Source organism: Eleutherodactylus coqui, chromosome 3, assembly GCF_035609145.1.
Source record: "Eleutherodactylus coqui strain aEleCoq1 chromosome 3, aEleCoq1.hap1, whole genome shotgun sequence".
Lineage (NCBI taxonomy): Eukaryota > Metazoa > Chordata > Amphibia > Anura > Eleutherodactylidae > Eleutherodactylus > Eleutherodactylus coqui.
The window spans coordinates 55,901,814-55,920,722 of record NC_089839.1 but is presented as its reverse complement, the minus strand read 5'-3'; the positions used below and the strand labels follow the sequence as shown (position 1 = coordinate 55,920,722).

The following is an 18,909-nucleotide window of genomic DNA, read 5'->3' as shown; positions in this document are numbered from 1 at the left end:
TACCAGCTGATTAAAAGTGAGGAAGATGCTACTTTCACCTAATGCTATCTTTTCTCCTTAGGGAGAGCACCTAGACTGAGTGAGGAGACTCAAAAGGCCATTCATGCTCCTCTGGGTAATATGCAAATAAGGGGGATGGAATAATACTTCCACAGTGCCACCTATTGGAAGGCAGTATTCCTTCAAGCCAAAATTAGACTCTTAATACAAGCCTTGTAACAATGACTGGGAATGAAAAGCAATAGGTTTGCTCCTTGTTGAAGAGTTTCTATTTCTCTTTTGCTCACTTACTTAGCATTTTGTTAACTGACAAAAATAAACTATGAACACTTCTATTTTTGAAAGCATTCCAACGTTGCAATATTTTTTTACGTCTGCCTAAAACTTTTGCACAGTTCTGCAGATGCAAAACTTTCTGCACATTGGCTCAAACAAAAATCAATGCAATCAGGAAAATCCTAAGGTACAACATGTACCTAAAATAGAAAAGTAGAATAGAAGGAGGATAAACAGAAAGGAGGAGACCACAGAAAGATTCACACAGTTTTGGCTTTACATAGATATAGTATTAGTTGTGGATAGATAAGCGAATAAAAAGGATTGTGCATGGGGGAAGGGTGGAAAAAGATGAAAGCTTGACGCCATAGGCAGTAACTGTAATGCAGTATGGTCCAGACATTGATTGAAATCAATTGGAAGTACAAATGCGCAGTTCGGGACAGGCCCTACAGCTAGTCTCGTGCACTTTGTACAGAAAGATGCGGACTGTCTGCACGCTATTGTTAACAGATGACATAGCAATGAAAAAATATACTATAAGCTGTATGAGTGCACATTATTATACATTGTGAATGCTTATTCAGGCTCCAGAAATACGGCAAATAAGCAGAAACTAATCCAATAGCAGTGGATGATCATACACACCATCTACACAATAAAGAGACACAATACGTTTCATCTGTAGGAACAGGCAATTCATAGACTGTCAAAGGGGTTTAGCAGGAGTATAGAAATAGAAACGCATCGTCTATAGATACTCCATAGAAATTTATGTGAAAAAAATGAATAAGCACCAACAGCAAACAAATCTGCTGCCAACAAGCGCTTGCCTGTTTGCAAATATCTCATAACAGATATTTACAAACCGAGGGTTGAATACAATGGCATGTGCAAATATCATATTAGTCAAATTATACGGAGGAAAGAACCACCGCTGGAAAGATACACGTGTAGCAATGTTCCAATACAGTGATGGGAGAATAATACAAATGTTATACTATTAGTTGCTTCATACATTTTTTTATACACTAGTGAAAAAAGGTAGATTATACTTACTGGTAATTGTTTTTTTAGGAAGTCTCCACAACGGCACACCTGAGATTGCCTCCTCCCGATAGCACAGGAACATACAGAGAGGTTTAAAGTTCCTTTCTCAGCAGTTCATCAACGGAGAGACAAGGGTAAGTCCCTAACTAAAAATAATTACCTATAACAGTATGCTTAAAAAAAAAAGCAAAAAAAAACCCTAAATATTTGTGGGGGAATGTATGAGTTCTGTCGTGGAGACTTCCTGAAAAAACGATCGGTAAGTACAATGTACCTTTCCCCAATCATCTCCACAACAGCCATGCTTGAGACGTACCAACTAAATTAAATCAGGGCGTGACCACAGCCGACGGGATCTTGCATCCAAAGGCTAAATCCTTGAATATTTAACCTATAGTGTTTGGTAAAAGTGTGTGGATTCTTCCACACCGCCACCTTACACATTTGTTCTATGAAAGCGAAGGTCTGTTCTGCCCATGAAGTAGACATTGCCCTAGTAGAGTGGGCTTTAAATCCCTTTGGGATGGTTTTATCTAGTATTGTGTACGCTTCCATGATGGCTAGTTGGATCCATCTAGCATTGGGGCTTTTGGCTGCTTTCTTACCCTCATTATTGCCCAAAGGACTGAACAAACAGATTCCTGTCCAGGTTTTACTGACTTGCAGAACTGATGTACTATAGCACTGCTCTCCGGATATCAAGGCAGGGGAACTTCTGCTCGATTTTATTTAGGTGGTTACAAAAAGAGGGGATTATCAGGTCTTGGGACCTATGGTAGGATGATACTACCTTAGATATGAATGCGCAGTCCAGATTAAAGATCTTACTTTCAGTGACCCTACAAAATGGTTAGTGGATCGATAGGGCCTGGAGCTCGTTCACCCTCTGTGCTGAAGTGATGGCTACTAAAAATGCTGTCTTTAGGGTCAAAGTTCAGATGGGAATAGAGTCTATGAGCTCAAACAGAGGCAAGGATAGGGCTCTAAGAACCAAGTTCACAATCCAGAAGGGAAAAAAAGTTAAGGATATTGGTAGACATGTAAACTGGACTTAAGCGATAAAACCCTGCGGGTGGAGTTAGATAGAGCTGTCGTGCGAGCAGACAGTCTAACGGTTTCAACAGAAGCATCTGTTAGCAAGCTAGTTGCCATTTTTAGGACTGGTAGCGAGTCTAAAATTTGCTCTCGCGGGGTTTTATTTTGTATGTCCGTATCCAGCTGACCTAGCCAGACACTGAGTGTTCTGGCCACACAGGTGGCTGCCACACCAGGCGTAAGCAGACTTGAGGCTGCCTCACATGTTTTTTTTTTAGGAGACTCTCCACTTTCCGATCCATTGGATCCTTTAGCTATGTGGCGTCTTCAAAAGGTAGAGACATCCGCATGGCTCCTTTTGCCACTACCTTGTGCATGGCTTCCCAGTCAGTGGAATTCCTCCACAAAGGGGTAGCACCTTTTAATACAATTGGATAAAAAAAAAAAAAAAAAAAAAAAAGAGGCTGCTTCCGGTTTGCTTCACTCCTTTATCAGTGTCTGGATGTTGCTGTGAACCAAGAAAGTATGCCTGTGCCTCTCACCCAGCCCTCAGAAAACTTTGTATTGTATCGTTCTGCGTTTCTTGGGGTCTTCCATATTAAGGGTAGCCCTGACTACTTTAATTAGTTCACTTATATCCTCTGGATTGCAGAGGAATAATTTTTATAACCCTCATTGTCGTCTGAGGACTCATTTAAATTTACTTTACTTCTTCGACGTCCAAAAAGGTCATGTTTTTTTCAGAGTCAAAATAAACACCTGTTCTACTTGGCCTCTTCACCTGTTTCTGAACAGAGACCGTAGACAGTGGAGCATCCTGGGACGCTAGAGCTGAGTGAACCTCGTCTCTAACGCATAGTTTAATATCTTCCATAAAGCCCCCAAACTCTTCTTTAACGATCTTGGCTATGCATAAATTTGCATAACAACTTAGGATAAGCCATTGGTAATTTTTTTCACACAAGACACATTTTTTTCGTTTTGGGCTTTTAAGACCCTGCCACATTTTTTACGCCCTGACAAATAAACAGCAGGGAAGACAATATAAATGTATATACATAAATAAATTTGTTTTTATGAGGCACTAAACAGGCTACTTAGAACACCAGAGGTAGCAGCTGGTTCAGGGACCTCCTACACTGGAGTGCTCATCCTATTAGCACTGCAGTCACATGCACAGGATCCTGTACTGAGACTAGGATCTATATACATCCGCTTCATGTAGTCTCTCGGATTCCTTTTGCATTTTGTTGCTAGCCACACCCCTTGCCTTCCGGTTACATAAGCCCACCGCAGGCCCCGCCTCCAACATCAACTGCACGTAGGAGCTCGTCAAAGCGCTGCAACCTCTTCTACAGCAGGACCCAATGGGACCAGAGGAGGAGGAGAAGACGCCGCACAGCCTTCACCTCTAACCGCCTTGGCCACATTGAGGAGGAATCTGGCCTGGGATGACTGCCCCTCCAACGACCCGGGAGACAATCCTCAGGAAGGGAGAACAGCACCTGCTGCCTCCAATTCGTTAAGTATACTTGTAGTCTTCATGCTAGGAACTCCTGAGAGCTCCCAGCACCTCTCTGGCTATGAAAAACACTAAGGATGGTGGCAAAAGGGGGGAGCTTTAAACTTCTGTGTGTTCCTATCCTATCAGGAGGAGGCAATCTCAAGTGTGCTGTCGTGGAGACGAGGGGGGAAAACAAACAGGAAAGATCAGGATGGAGGAATATACAATTGCACAGAATTGAAAGCTCCATAGCAAAGACTAAATACAATTATGTATTTTCATATGCAACACGGCTTAAAGGAGATGTCCCGCGCCGAAACGGGTTTTTTTTTTTTTAAACCCCCCCCCCGTTCGGCGCGAGACAACCCCGATGCAGGGGTTAAAAAAACCACCCGCACAGCGCTTACCTGAATCCCGGCGGTCCGGTGACTTCAATACTTACCGCTGAAGATGGCCGCCGGGATCTTCTACCTTCGTGGACCGCAGCTCTTCTGTGCGGTCCACTGCCGATTCCAGCCTCCTGATTGGCTGGAATCGGCACGTGACGGGGCGGAGCTACACGGAGCCCCTCTCTGGCACGAGCGGCTCCATAGAAGAAAGCTGAAGACCCGGACTGCGCAAGCGCGGCTAATTTGGCCATCGGAGGCCAAAAATTAGTCGGCTCCATGGAGACGAGGACGCCAGCAACGGAGCAGGTAAGTATAAAACTTTTTATAACTTCTGTATGGCTCATAATTAATGCACAATGTACATTACAAAGTGCATTATTATGGCCATACAGAAGTGTATAGACCCACTTGCTGCCTCGGGACATCTCCTTTAACTGAATGACATCCAAATAAAGACCTCTAAAATAGGTGTTAGTAGATGAACATGGTTCACTTCTCATCATTCAAGTCAGTTAAAGCAAAGCTGCGGTTTCAGAATTAAATTCTGTCCCAGGACAGCAGGAAGAGGGCATATATTCATTGCAGTTGCTCTTCTGTGCAACTGCTTTGATCCATTGGTTCCCGGTCCCATTTTTGGACGTCTAAGATGGTTATAGCGACTTCCTAACTATCCAGTGTACATTGTGCATTGCTCTCTGATTGGCCAAGATCAAGTGAGCAGCCCTGGCCAATCAGAGAGCAGGTATAGGGTATTGGTAGTCTGAAACTAATACACTGTAGAGATTAGGAATTCTGAAGACTGTGAGAGCCATCTTTATGGGCCAAAAATGGGCCATGAAACTAGCAGACTGGAGAGTCAGCAGAGAAGAAAAACTGCAGGTAATATAAACGTCCTCTCCATCCGGTCCCAGGACAGAATTATGTCCTAAAATGGTAGGGTTAGTTTGAGTTACATTTCCACTATCTTGTGTTTTGGAACATTCATTCAAATCCTAATTTCCTTACAACAGGTTCAGTAGTGTCAATGATTAAAGGTACGGCCACAAGAGCAGATGAATTGAGGATTTCCCACCAAGGCACTGCATCAATACCACCACATGCTGCATTCTAAGTGTGCATGGAATCCGCAGCAGAACTGATCTGTGGTGTAGATTATATATCCACAGAATGTCAATTTATGCTGCAGCTCCTTACTGTGGATTTAATTCTTTGCAATCCATAGGGTGAATTCTGTTGTTACATCTGCTACATATCTGAATGCAATATGTGGATTTTGCTGTGGATTTCTCACAGATTTTGTGGCAGAAACTTTGAAAATCCATAGTGGAAATTCTCTAAAATAATGTGCCTTGTGAGGTCTGAACCTGAAAGCATGTTCAAACTGAATTTAATCGACTTGGAAAAAATCAAAACAAAGATCTGCCACATAATCCACACAGAAATCGAAGGCCAAGCCGCAGATTTGCATTTATGGATGCTGTGGATGTGCACAGAGATCAGTCCCATTTAACCAAATGCAGATTTCATGCCAAAAAGTAACGCCACTCCTTAGTTTGCGCAACGTGGATTTGAAATGCGTTCCTAAAAAGTATAGTGCAGATTCCCAGGCACATGAAGGAGATTCGGATTTCTCATGGATTCTGCATCAAATTCTGAACAAGGCCTAAAAGGCATGTCTTGATTAGAGATGAGCGAGCATACTCGCTAAGTACAATTACTCGATCGAGCATTGTCCTTAGTGAGTACCTGCCCGCTCGGAAGACAAGGTTTGTCTGCTAGCGCAGGTGAGAGGTGAGTTGCATCAGTGAGCAGGGGGGAGCGGGAGAGAGAGATCTCCCCTCCGTTCCTCTCCGCTCTCGCCCGCCGCCGGCAGCTGAACCTTTTCTTTCGAGCAGGCAGGTACTCGCTAAGGGCAATGCTTGATCGAGTAATTGCCCTTAGCGAGTATGCTCGCTCATCTCTAGTCCTGATCCTTCATCCTCCCACACAGTGTTCTAGAAAGCCATGTGGTTCAGCTTGCATACAGGTTTATTATGTTCAACAAGTTACAAAACAGCTGTACATGAATGTTGCCCCCAAGTGCAGCAAGTAGCCCTCTTTAAATTGTCTGGAAATGTAAGATGGATGGTGCCATTTTTAATCCTCCAATAAAGTGACATATTAAACATGACCTGCTATAATAATATTCACAGTTTAGGATTCTGGAAGAAAAGGAAAAAAACTTGTAAGAATTACAAAGAAAAAATATGAAACCACCTTTGACATAAACCATGGTGCATAATAGAAATCATGTCTAGGAAAAACCTCACCATGATAAACACACATAAAACAAGAATAAAACAAATTCTGAGCAAAAATAAGTGCGATGGTAGAAAATGAAGAAAAATAAAGAGTGGCTCACGGAACATATCATATAATCAATCTTCTTTCTCCCAAACTGCAGATGCAACTACAGCGAGCCGGGATAACCTTCAATTTAAACCTCAAAGTCACTCAAGATTAGCAGCGGAAAATCAGACTACATGTCAGCGACATACTGCTGGCAAAACTATGAATACAATAAAAGCCACCTAACATATAAGAAGAAGGAAAATCACAAGTAATGGAGAGCTTACAACACAGAAGTGCTGAGTGTTTTGTGCTAAGGAACAACTAACTGTACTGAAGAACACTTACATAACCGTTCCTTCTGGAGAAGATCTGCAGTCCTGCTAACTGTAAACATGCTTTCGTTTTGACAAAGTCTTTTTAGATTGCGGATCTCCATTAAACAAGATTTGAAGGGTCTTTTTATTTTTATTTTCATGGAATGAGTTTCGGTCAGATTATCGCTAAATTATGCAGATTTGAACAATATATGTTGTGTGCACACTGCCAGTGACTGAACAGCCAACGATGATCCGATCGCTTATCGTTAGTCATTCAGGTTGTGCAGGCATACGATTCAAAAGACGATCGGCCTGTTTAAATAGGCAGTTGTTCATCTATGAACGACTGCCTATTTACTGTTAATGGAGGCGGGCAGGAGGAAGCGATCTCTGACCCGCTCCACCGCCACTCACTGAGCGATCATCACTCCTGTGTAAATGCACAGGAGCAATAAGTGCTGGGACAACTCAATCATCCATCTAAAAGGATCCTAAGTGGCAGGGAGGAGGATTTTTCCCCTGTTACAAAAGGAATTACCGGTCAAATAAATATTGATGACCTACTGTGTTTCCCCAAATGTAATACCTTGTCTTATAATTTTTGCCCCAAAAGAGGCACTAGGTATTATTTTCAAGGGAGTCTTATTATACTTACCTAGCAGACTCAGTCCAGGTCCCTCCCACTGCTCTCCAGAGCTGAGACGCACTGAGCTGCAGCACTGATTGGCTAAATCATAAATCGCGCCTTCACAACGCGATGGCTGTGATTGGTTCTCCGACTGCTGCTCAGCTGAGGACTGCAAGAAGCGTGTCAGAGCTCCGGAGAGCAGCGGGAGGGACCTGGACCGAGCCTGCTAGGTAATGTATTCCTTTTTTATGTAATACTGCTAGGGCTTATTTTCAGGGTAAAGCTTATATTTTAAGCCTCCCCCCCCCAAAAAAAAAATCATGGTAGGGCTTATTTTCAGGATAGGGCTTATTTTGGGGGAAACTGTGTCAATGGGCTGATCAATTTCAGATTGATGAAGGTAAGACTCCTAACACTGCCCCTTGACCAACTGTTTAAAGAGGCAGCGATGCTCAAGCAAGGGCTGAGGCCTCTTCATTGAATAGAGGGGAGACAGCGTTCAGCCTTGTATTTACCTGCAGAAAAGCCAAATGGGATGTCACAGGACAAAGAAGAGGCTGTGACACTCAACCCTTTAAACAGCTGATTGGGAAAAGGAGCTTTGAATTGCTGGCATCCACCCATCTGATCTTGATGACCTATCCTAAGGATACGTCTTCACTATATAAAACACATGAAAAAATACAATTGATTTTGTCTGGGATGTTATTGAAGTCCTAGTAGACTTTCAGCAAAGATAAGCTATTTTTACATAATATTTAAATATCTTTCACAGCTCCAATATATTAATGCTTCATTATTTAAAAACGACATGCTTCACCGGAGGCGTAACTTGAAGCTTCTGGGCTCCAATGCCATGTAACAGGGCCCCCAACTATAATCCTTTATTCATAGTACCGGGTTCCCTATATGTTAAAAGAGGCCTTATGGGCCACCAAGGCTCCTGGGCCCGGGGGCAACTGCATCCCCTATAGTTACGTCACCATATTGTATAGTAGTTTTCTATGAGTTTTTTTTATTGATTCCTTCATTGAGTAGTATATACTAGTAACAACAAGCCAAGCATGACAGACATGGAGAGGAGAGTGGAAAACAAAGAACACTTTATGCATAATCGTATGCTTTCTAGCCACTTGATGACTCAAACTCATTCTCCAACTTCAAAATGGCTGACTAGGATTGTCACTTCTGGCCATAATCGTAGTTGAAAGAGCAGTTCTGGAAATTGTTGATACAGATTCAGGTGTTCCTCTAAGCCCTCTATGAAGACTGATTTACCAATCTCTAGGGTATTACTAGTTGCTATTACATAGCAACTTCATTTACTTGTAGCACAGACTTACATTGTAGTTATTCTACCTATAGCAACAGGGGATCTCGTCATGTAGCAGTGCATACCATCTGTAATGAGCGTTGCCCCACATGCAAGATCCCACTTGTGATATCCGTTGTCTCGCCCACGACCACACTTCATGACTATAGTGCATTACCACAGCATATTGGGAGTATTTATAAGGTACATGTTAAGTGTTCCTTCCAATAATGGGATCTGACGTCATGGATTCAGAAGTCAGTTCTGATGTGGTTTAGTGAAGATATATCCGAGCGTGTATGATAGCCTTCCACTAAAATAGGTGGTAGCTGTTAGCAGGTACGATTCAAGTAATGAGCAAAGCGAGGGCAAGGATATTAGATCTTTCACAGGTGTTCTTTTTGGTATAAAACGTTTAGGCCCAATGTCCACGTTCGGATTTTATTTATAAAATCGGCGCGTGGCCCCGGACGGGAGATCTGTGCGTCTTGCTGCCCATAGGGATGCATTAGCACCCGTGGGGCAACTAAAAGCATGCGGAAGGGAATTCTTCCAGGCGTGCGGGTCGCACGCTTAGGAAGAAATTGCAGCATGCTCCATTTCCCTGCAGGTCTCCGTACGGACGGCTCCCACTGAAGCTTATGGAAGCCATCCGTATCCGTAACAGATGTTTTTGTGCTGTGTATACACGGGAGAGCAGGCGTTTAAGAAAAAAGCTGTGCACGGCGCATGCACACTGCATGCTGCCGGCGTGCCAAGCACATTCGCGTCCTGAAGAAAGAAGATCCGGCCTGCACATCGATGAGTCCCACAGCGTCCGGGGAGGTAAGAAAAATATCTTTTTTTCCCTCTCCATGGCCCCAGGCATGCACGGATTTCACTGCGAGATTCAGCAGTGGAATTCGTGCGTGCAATTGGACAGGAGGCCTTACTTTTCACATATTCTGTCACTGGACTAAAATAAGAACAAAGATGTTTTTTTGCTCAGTGGGAATTCCACTTTTTTTATCATACAAGTTTTGCCAAAAGTGCTCGTCTTCTAGAAAGCCGCATTAACAGTAATACAATTCTTTATTGGACATCTGGAGTGATTCAATAATGGAATAGAACATAAGCAAGAATGTAATATGCGTCACGGTTGTCTCGTGAGTCTGACATCAGAATGTAGAATACTTGAAAAGTTCTACTTTAATTCCAACAGTTCCTTTTCTGGCTGGAATTGCTGTTATTGTAAGCCTCGGAGTGTTTTACTGAAAGTTGTGTGTTCCGGTCAATATATTAGTACAATACAACGTATCCCCGGTGTCCCGCTGAGGAGCTGCCCTGTATGATACTTGCCGCTCTCCCTGGGAAAAGAAACTTCAGATTCTTCAGCTCTATTACATTAGCTTTGCCACTGCCAGCCTGAGATTGATCTGTTTGTTCCCTGTGGCTGTCGTGACATATTACACACTGCCTGTAACTCTCACTTGAAAATATTTATTCATATGCTTTTGGATGCTCCTGGCCTTTCATCAGATGCATTTTTTCTTTCTTTTTTACTATAGATCTTGCAGAGATTTATCTTCTGCCAAAGTAAGCCCTGATAAAAGCAACTTAATTTCAACGTTTAAAGGGACTGGAGAGACAAGCATTTCTTAAGGGTGCATTTACTCTTCTAGACGAGACCTGTCAGATTCCAATTTTAAGGGACGCTAAGCTTCAAGTCTACCTTAGCTATGTTTGCTGTACACTTAAACACAATCTTCTATTTTCTGCTTTTCAGTCATTTAGGGTGATCTACTTTTGATGTAGATCGGCCAAATTTGTCAATCATCTAATGTGTATGTGATTCTCCCCATGGTAAATGTCAAGGGAAATAAAGATGGGGCAATTAGATTTCAACTGCCCAATCGTTTAGTTTTTTAGGAGATAAGCAGCTGCCAAGTGTCCGACAGCAGCTTTTTCCCATCTTTCCAATCAGAGCCCCAGCATCCATGTGTATGGGGGTATTGACAAAATAGCTGTTGGCCCAACGATAGCTATGTAAAATGTATGAACAGCCTTCCTAGTATGTGTACTTACATAGAATTACTGATGGAAAGTTCAGGACAGAAATAAAATATTCCTTATGATTACTACGAACTCTAGAAAGACTGATATATACAAGCAAAGAAGAAAGTCGAAAGACGGGGCAAATGGCGCAGCAGCATTCACAAATAATGACCAAGAATAGGGATATAAACCTGACTGCTCTTTATTTAACGGCAGACCCAGCACATGACGTGTTTTGGGGACACAGTCGCTTCCTCAAATTGGCTGGGTAAAACGCTAAATGAGATATAAGCGAATTGAGATAAGGGAGACGAAAGCAAAAGAGCGAAAAACATATATAAATACAGAAACGAATGAAAATCAAGATTAATAGTCATAACGATCCTTACAGGAAGGGTCGGTCTCTCTAAAATGCGCCATGTGCTGGTTCTATTCTACATAAAGAGGAGTCAGGTTTATATCCATGGTCTTGACTATTATTCGTGAAAGGGGTGGTGTCATTTGCCCAGTCCTTCTTCTTTGCCTATGTTGACACATCTGTTCATAACAGTGGTGTTCTCTGGGCTGGCAGTACCCTAGACTCCTATCTTATTTATCACCATTTGTAACTCAGTCACACCAATTTGGACTCCTGAGACTTCTGGAGTAGTTCCACTTCTTTCTGCTCTTCCGTTAACATATACAGGGTGATTCAAAAACAACTGTGCAAAAGTGAAGCCAATTTATTCATCCATGAATTGAAATACAACAGCCAAAATAAGATGAAAAGATAGAACATCATGGAGAGATGTGATGAAATAACTAAAGTTCTGGCGCAACCTGAGACGGGCAGAAAACCAAAGATGCCAGTGATATGGAAAATGTATAAACTTTTTTACTGATGACTTTTCTATAACACTGGCATCTTTGGCTATCATTGGTAGTGCCGGAGCTCTAGCTTTTTTTCCACCACCGCTCTCCATGCACAAATGATGCCGTATAGCTCTTTTGCTAGCTAGCATTACTAAGTCGGCAGCACCTACCTCTACACCTTGTGTCTTGGAACAATTTATATCCAGGTTTCCATCTCTATAGTTCATGTCCTGGATTGCATGGAATTGGTGCCTTTTTCAGCCATCTATTTCGCACATGGTGCTCTGCCCACTTGCTGGTTTTGTCTCTATATCTCATGAAAAGGTTGAGTAACTCTCCCAGTTTTTAATGCACCTTACAGATGTTCAATTTGGACACCCTTGGTGACCTGGAAGTTGTCAAGTTAGTATTCCAGTTCTGCCCAGATACTTCCTGGCATTCCCTCGGTTATTGATTCCGCTGCAGCAGGTATGTGTTTTAGGTCATCTACTGGCACCAATGGTGCCCAAATCAAACATCTATAAAGGTGCAATAAAAACTTGAAGAGTTCTTCTGTTTTTATGTTATTCTGGCTGTTGTATGTCATTCATTTGAATCACCCTGTATACGTATGAATCAGGAGTATGCTGACAGTTTTGGAATTTTGACACAGTCTGAGAACTCTTAGCCAGAAGAGAGGAAAGGTAGAGTCAAGAAGCCATCATACACATTAGATGATCAGCGGATTCAGCTAATATACCTCAAATGTGTACGCCCAGCAGTTTTTATTAGATCGATGGCAAAAAAACGAATCCAGTGTCCATCAGTATTCATAGAGGAGAGAGGACAACCAGTATCGTCATCAACTGAACTTTCAAAATAATGCTCCGGAGTATCCATAATACAGCACCATAGTGGTAGAATGCATAAAGTACACCTGTAACCTCCAAGTATATTATAGAACACAGAAAAGTCTACTCTTACAAAACAAGGATAAAAACATATCCCTTCATAATAACACAATATTTGAAGGTAAAACAAAAAGTATAGCCCAGGACAGCCTTTTGATAACATCCATTGTTCTGTCCAACGTATCGTGGTAAGGATGTAACGAGCACAATGAGCTACACTATAATCTAGCAAGACAGTAGGCAGAAAATGAAGTTTTTCTTGCAAAGCTCTAACACCCTTCGACTTGGTCACTATGGCAACAGCTGTTGACAGGCGAATGGGACAAAAATATGTTATTCCTCATATTAAAAAACTTATATAAATAAAAGGAGAAAACCAGGAGGAACTTTTTCTCAGCTATTAAAAGTTAAAACAGTTGCACACAAGCACATCGGCACCTATTCGACTAGATGGCACGGTACTATCATTTTTTCTATTAAATTATGACACATTCAAAGCCAAGCAGAAAGAAACCATATTCACAGCCATCCTGCACTTGGCACAAATCATGCAATGATCATGAGCTTGGCAGATGATACTGGATATTCTTTGAATGTAACATAAAAAGTACAAGCAGGGTTGCAATTTTTCTTATGCGCTCAAAAAGCTTTGACAATCCCGCCGAAGAACTGTGATTAAAGGACTAAGGTTACCTCTGAAAAGGGATTTGAAGAATGGAAAAATCAACACATCTTTGTAGGGCAAAGGATTTCGAATTATGTTAACGCCTCAGCAGGGCACTATCTGTTTTACTTGGGTATTTTCTTCTTCAAAGAACCAATTATTTTAAATTGAATACAGTTAATTAGAAAGAAACATAATTATTTACTTAGGCTTGGGTATACATTGCATTTTTGCCCTCTGTTTAACACAGTTCAGCATTTTAGCACAAAAAATTCTGTTTAACCCCTACAAGTATAGGACTGGTGCAGAACGTAAGGGAAAAAAAGAACTGGGGATTCCGTCCCTTTTAAAGGACATACAGTTCATTGGAGTTGCCAAGAATCTCACGTTGCATGCTAATTTTGCTGTGGATCTTGCAGAGAGTGTTACCGTTTTGCATTGCATGGAGTGAAATTCACAGCATTTTGAAAACAGAATGAGCATACTGTGGATTAGAGAATCCACACTCAGCATGCTCTGATTTCTGTGAGGAAAGTTCCCGATTCATGTGGATGAGCTTTTGAAAGCCAGCTGGAAAATGAAAACGGACTCCTTACCATATCTTCACCTCACTGATCTTCTCCTGGCTCCTGCTCCAAAATAGGAAGAAGAAGAAGAGGATACAGCTGGCTGGAGGTGACATGACCCGGGGAACTGGAGAAGCCAGGAGAAGATTGTCGAGGAGAAGATGCGGTAAGGAGATGGCCTGGGAAGGAATAGGCAAGTATTGATTTTTTTTTCTAATGAGGGGGAGGGGCAGGGAGAAGGGGAGGGGGAGGGGAGGGGGAGGGGGAAGGGGAGGGGGAAGGGGAGGGGGAAGGGGAGGGAGAAGGGGAAGGGGAGGGGGAAGGGGAGGGGGAAGGGGAGGGAGAAGGGGAAGGGGAGGGGGAAGGGGAGGGAGAAGGGGAGGGAGAAGGGGAGGGAGAAGGGGAGGGAGAAGGGGAGGGAGAAGGGGAGGGAGAAGGGGAGGGAGAAGGGGAGGGAGAAGGGGGAAATATGGGAAAAGTTAACATTTTGTACCAAAGACAACACCGGTAAAAGATCGGATATTTCTGTCATTGCTTTTCCCATTACCTGAATCGTACCTGCTAACAGCTACCACTTATTTTAGTGGAAGGCTGTCATACGCGCTCTGATATATCTTCACTTAACCACATCAAAACTGACTTCTGAATCCATGACGCAAGATCCCATTATTGGAAGGAACACTCAACATGTACCTTATAAATACTCCCAATATGCTGTGGCAAGTCACTATAGTCATGAAGTGCTGTCATAGGCGAGACAACGGATATCACAAGTGGGATCTTGCATGTGGGGCAACGCTCATTACAGATGGTATGCACTGCTACATGACGAGATCCCCGATTGCTATAGGTAGAATAACTACACTGTAGGTCCATGCGATAAGTAAATGAAGTTGCTATGTAATAGATTATAGTAATACCCTAGTGGTTTGTTAATTCAGTCTTCATAGAGCGCTTACAGGAACACCTGAATCTGAATCAACAATTTTCAGAACTGCACTTCAAACTAGAGTTATGGCCAGAAGTGAAAATCCTAGTCAGCCATTTTGAAGTTACAGAAATGAGTTTAAGTGTCTAAAAAACATAGATATGCATAAAGTTTCCCCAGTTTTCCACTGTCTCCTCTCCATGTCCGTAAAGAAAGAAAGAAAGGTAAAGAAAGAAGAGCGAGTTATTTCAGCCCTATCACTCTTAGTAGCAGCAGAAGAGAAACGGCGGGTGTTAGATGCACTTGGACACAAGTAAGAGACCTGGAGAGTCAGTGGTAACGTGTTACAGCGCGGCACCTTCATTTGGCCTTTACCTTTGAAATCTTGGAATTCAGAATATCGCTAACTTCATACTCTTCTTATAAGACCTGCCATATCACCTATGGAGCACTCAGAATTAGAGGAGAAGTGCAGCTGGAAGAGCCAAGTGGAGGAGAGAGGATGATGATCGCTGAAGCATTTGTAGTGCCCTAAATGCTCATGATATTTCTCTTTTGAGGCGTGCAATGTTTGGGTGGTAGCGGCTCCTTCTCTGCTCCACTTCAAATGCCTGAGCGTTCGTCTTCTCTTAACCATGGGGGTCTTCCTGCCGCACTTCTCTAGTAATTCTGAGTACTCCATAGGTGATATATAAGGTCTTATAAGAAGAATATGAAATTGCCAATATTCTTGATTCCAAGATTGCAAAGGTAAAGGCCGGGTGAAGGTGCCAGTGCAGCGCTGAAATGCATTGCCGCTCTGAGTGCACCTAAGATCTGACGTTTCTCTTCTGCTGTTCTTAGTGGAGGATCGTCTGGCTATTGGGAAGATTCCTGCTATAAGGACCCTGCTAAATTGCCATTTTTATATGTCCCCACGTACCAATTTTCTATTGCTTCAAGTTATTTTCACATTGCGGCTTTACACTATAGAGCACAGTTTTCTGTGTTTCTTCCTCCTAGTATGTGATTTAGCCCTTCAAGAAGTTATACAGTCTTATGTATATATAAGTAAAATAAAATTAAGAGCAATTAAAGGAAAAATAGCTTTCAGAATAAAGAAAAAAAGGCTTAAAATGGATTAGCCCAAGATACAAACCCATTGCCACTTCACTTATCTCTTTTGGACTGCCGAAGGGAAGCCATTTAGAGCACTCGGCAATCCAAAAGAGATGAATGAAGCGGAATTGCACATGCTTGCCCACCATTCCTTACATACAGGGAGAACACAGTACCCCATTATCGTGATTGGTGAGATCCAAACAGTCGGGACCCCCAGAGACCAGACACTTATGAATCTATCCAAAGGGATAGATATACTGGGACAACCCCTTTAACTGGTAATACGTTGGAGAGTTTTACTTATTTTTGCGGACACTTTCATAATATCCATAGTTAAAGTGGCGTAGTTTATCTGACTTACCCAGGATTGTAAAGCATAACAGCTGAAAGATTTTCACATGATTTTGAAAGATCCGTCATGGACAAACTAAACGAGGAAAGCAATCCGCTCTGTGGAACATATACAATACAGGCAAAAAAGTTAATGTCTATTAAATGTACTTAATTTTCAAAAAATGCTATGTCACTTAAGTTATACTGATTGATTTTGTCAAAAAGTGTCATATTGTCATATTAGAAATACTTTGCATTGACTTCATACTAAAATGGCCAATCCCTTTAACCCCTTCCCCCCATATGATGTAAGGGTATGTCATGGCTGCTGGGTACTTCCCGCAACTGGACGTACCCTAACGTCATGTGGATAGCGCAAGATCAGAAGCGATCTCGAGCTATCCAGCAGCGGGAGGCGGCTGTCAGTGATAGCCGGCTTCCCGCTCCAACAGCCTGGTTACATCGGAAATGCCCCCACTGTTTACCCCTTCCCTGGCGCGATCTATGTAGATAATGGCATGGGAAGGGTTCACAGAGGGAGCGTGCTCCCTCTGTGATGTTGCCAGGCTGTCACGATATAATTGCAGAGAGCCCGGCTGGTTGCCATGACAATAGGACGCCAGATACCGTTGCACTGTATTGCCATTGCCTATGGTCCTATGTCCCCCTGTATTGCCATTGCCAGTCTCTCAGAAGGACACAATTGGTGTAAAAAAAACAAAAAGATCAAAAAAATATACAAAAAATAAAACTGTAAAAAAAATGTAAAATAAACCCTTTTTTTGAGCTTTTTCTCATATTAGCATAAAAATGAAAAAGAAAATCCCAAATATTAGGTATCGTCGTATACGTAACGACACGTACAATAAGTTGAACATGCTTTTTATCCTGCACAGCAAAAAAACGCTAAAAAACTGAGGCAAAATGCTAACTTTTAGCATTTTGCCTCCCCAAAAACGCAATAAAAGTGATCCAAAAAGCATTATGTACCCCAAAAAGGTACCAATAAAAACTACAGCTCATCTCGCAAAAAATAAGCCCTCACAGAGTTCTGCACATGGAAAAATAAAAAAAGTTACAGGACTTTGAATTCAGCGATTTAGAAAAAAAAAGGGGTTTTATTACAGAAAAGTGGAAAACTTTAAATAAAAACATGAGAATTTTGGTATCCTTGTAATCGTACCAGCCCGCGGGAAAAACGGATTGTGTCATTTATGCTGCATAATTAACGCTCAAAAGAAAAAAAAAACACCAAAAATCTATGGCAGAATTGATGCGTTTTCTCTCCCTGCGTTCTTAAAAAAAAATAATAAGAGTTTTACAATATAGTCAACGTACCCAAAAATGGCACCGATAAAAACTACAGCTCACCACACAAAAACAAGCCCTTATATGGCCGTGTCGACAAAAAAAAAAAAATTCAAAATTGCTTTTGAAAAATGGAAATAAAAATCGCCAAAAATCGTTGCGCCCCTAAACCCAAAATAGGCCCTGCCCTTAAGAGGTTAATCATTGAGTTAGATTAGACCAGCATATAATCAAGCTTAGAATTGTTCACTACATGTGGCACATGCATACATTTATTTTAGTGGTCAATGTTATAAATCTAAATCAGAAATGGACTCTGAGGACAGTAAATGGAACCGACCACGGTCTCCATCACTGCCTGCTTCATATGCAGCTTTTAGCTTGGCTAAAATATACATTGATAATGCAAACTCCTTTACTATAAATGCCATGAGTGAACCTTTAACTAAGTAAAACAAAGACAGAATACCACTCTGAGCATTATCTAAAACAACGATTGCGCAATGTTACGATTTTCTACACATTCTACACATGATTTTATGGCCATATTTTTCTTACCTTCCTTTTTTCTCTTAATTTAGCGGCTTCTTTTGGATGATTGAAGCGAAACATGTTGGTCCTTCCCAAGAGAATAACCGCACCTAGAAATATAAAACTATGATGATTTTACATATTTCAAAATATTTTATTTCATTTACTGCCATGACCCTGCAAAAGGGTCATCCGGGGATAAAAAATTGAAATGTTATAGGTATATGGTGAATTACCACCTGGCACATTCCTTCTGTGCCCTCCGTCGTCGGTCAACTCCTGGGCACCTCTTCTGTCACAGCGTGCATTGGGTAGTGTGCCAAGTACTGTGGCCACCTTAGATGACAAAAGACGGACACAGAAATTGGTGGATCCACAGCAGCGTGGCACAGAAGGAAGGCAGAAGATAATATTACTCCATATAACCCCAGCACATTTCCAAATTGTGTCCCTGGAATGGAATATTGCTTAAAAATGAAAAAGTAATTCCAATACTGAAATGCCTATAGCCTAGAAGTATCTTCAAGTCTTATATTTACAGTCTTTTAATGACATCCAAATAAGCCTAAATTGGCTACATGAGCAAGATCTATCTTAGCAATACTAGTGACTATATTTCTTGTCCATTGCTAACTTGTTCCATTGTCCAACTATGTAATATCACCATATTAACAGCAGGGATCCTTAACATTTAAAGGGGTTGTCCCGCGCCGAAACGTTTTTTGTTTTTTTTTCAATAGCCCCCCCGTTCGGCGCGAGACAAACCCGATGCACGGGGTTTAAAAAAAAAAAAACGGATAGTACTTACCCGAATCCCCGCGCTCCGGTGACTTCTTACTTACCTTGCGAAGATGGCCGCC

At 41.9% G+C, this 18,909-nt stretch overlaps 1 protein-coding gene across 5 annotated transcripts in view; it reads right to left on the bottom strand.

The window, feature by feature from the left end:
* Nucleotides 1-18,909, bottom strand: part of KIF16B (kinesin family member 16B) — a 342,084-nt gene that overhangs the window by 141,333 nt on the left and 181,842 nt on the right. For all 5 annotated transcript variants that reach the window (XM_066595622.1, XM_066595623.1, XM_066595619.1 and 2 more), the window contains 2 exons: nucleotides 18,077-18,159; nucleotides 16,239-16,327 (listed from right to left, as the gene is read on the bottom strand). In XM_066595622.1, coding sequence (XP_066451719.1) covers nucleotides 16,239-16,327; nucleotides 18,077-18,159 — 172 coding nt within the window. The remainder of the gene's footprint in view (nucleotides 1-16,238; nucleotides 16,328-18,076; nucleotides 18,160-18,909) is intronic.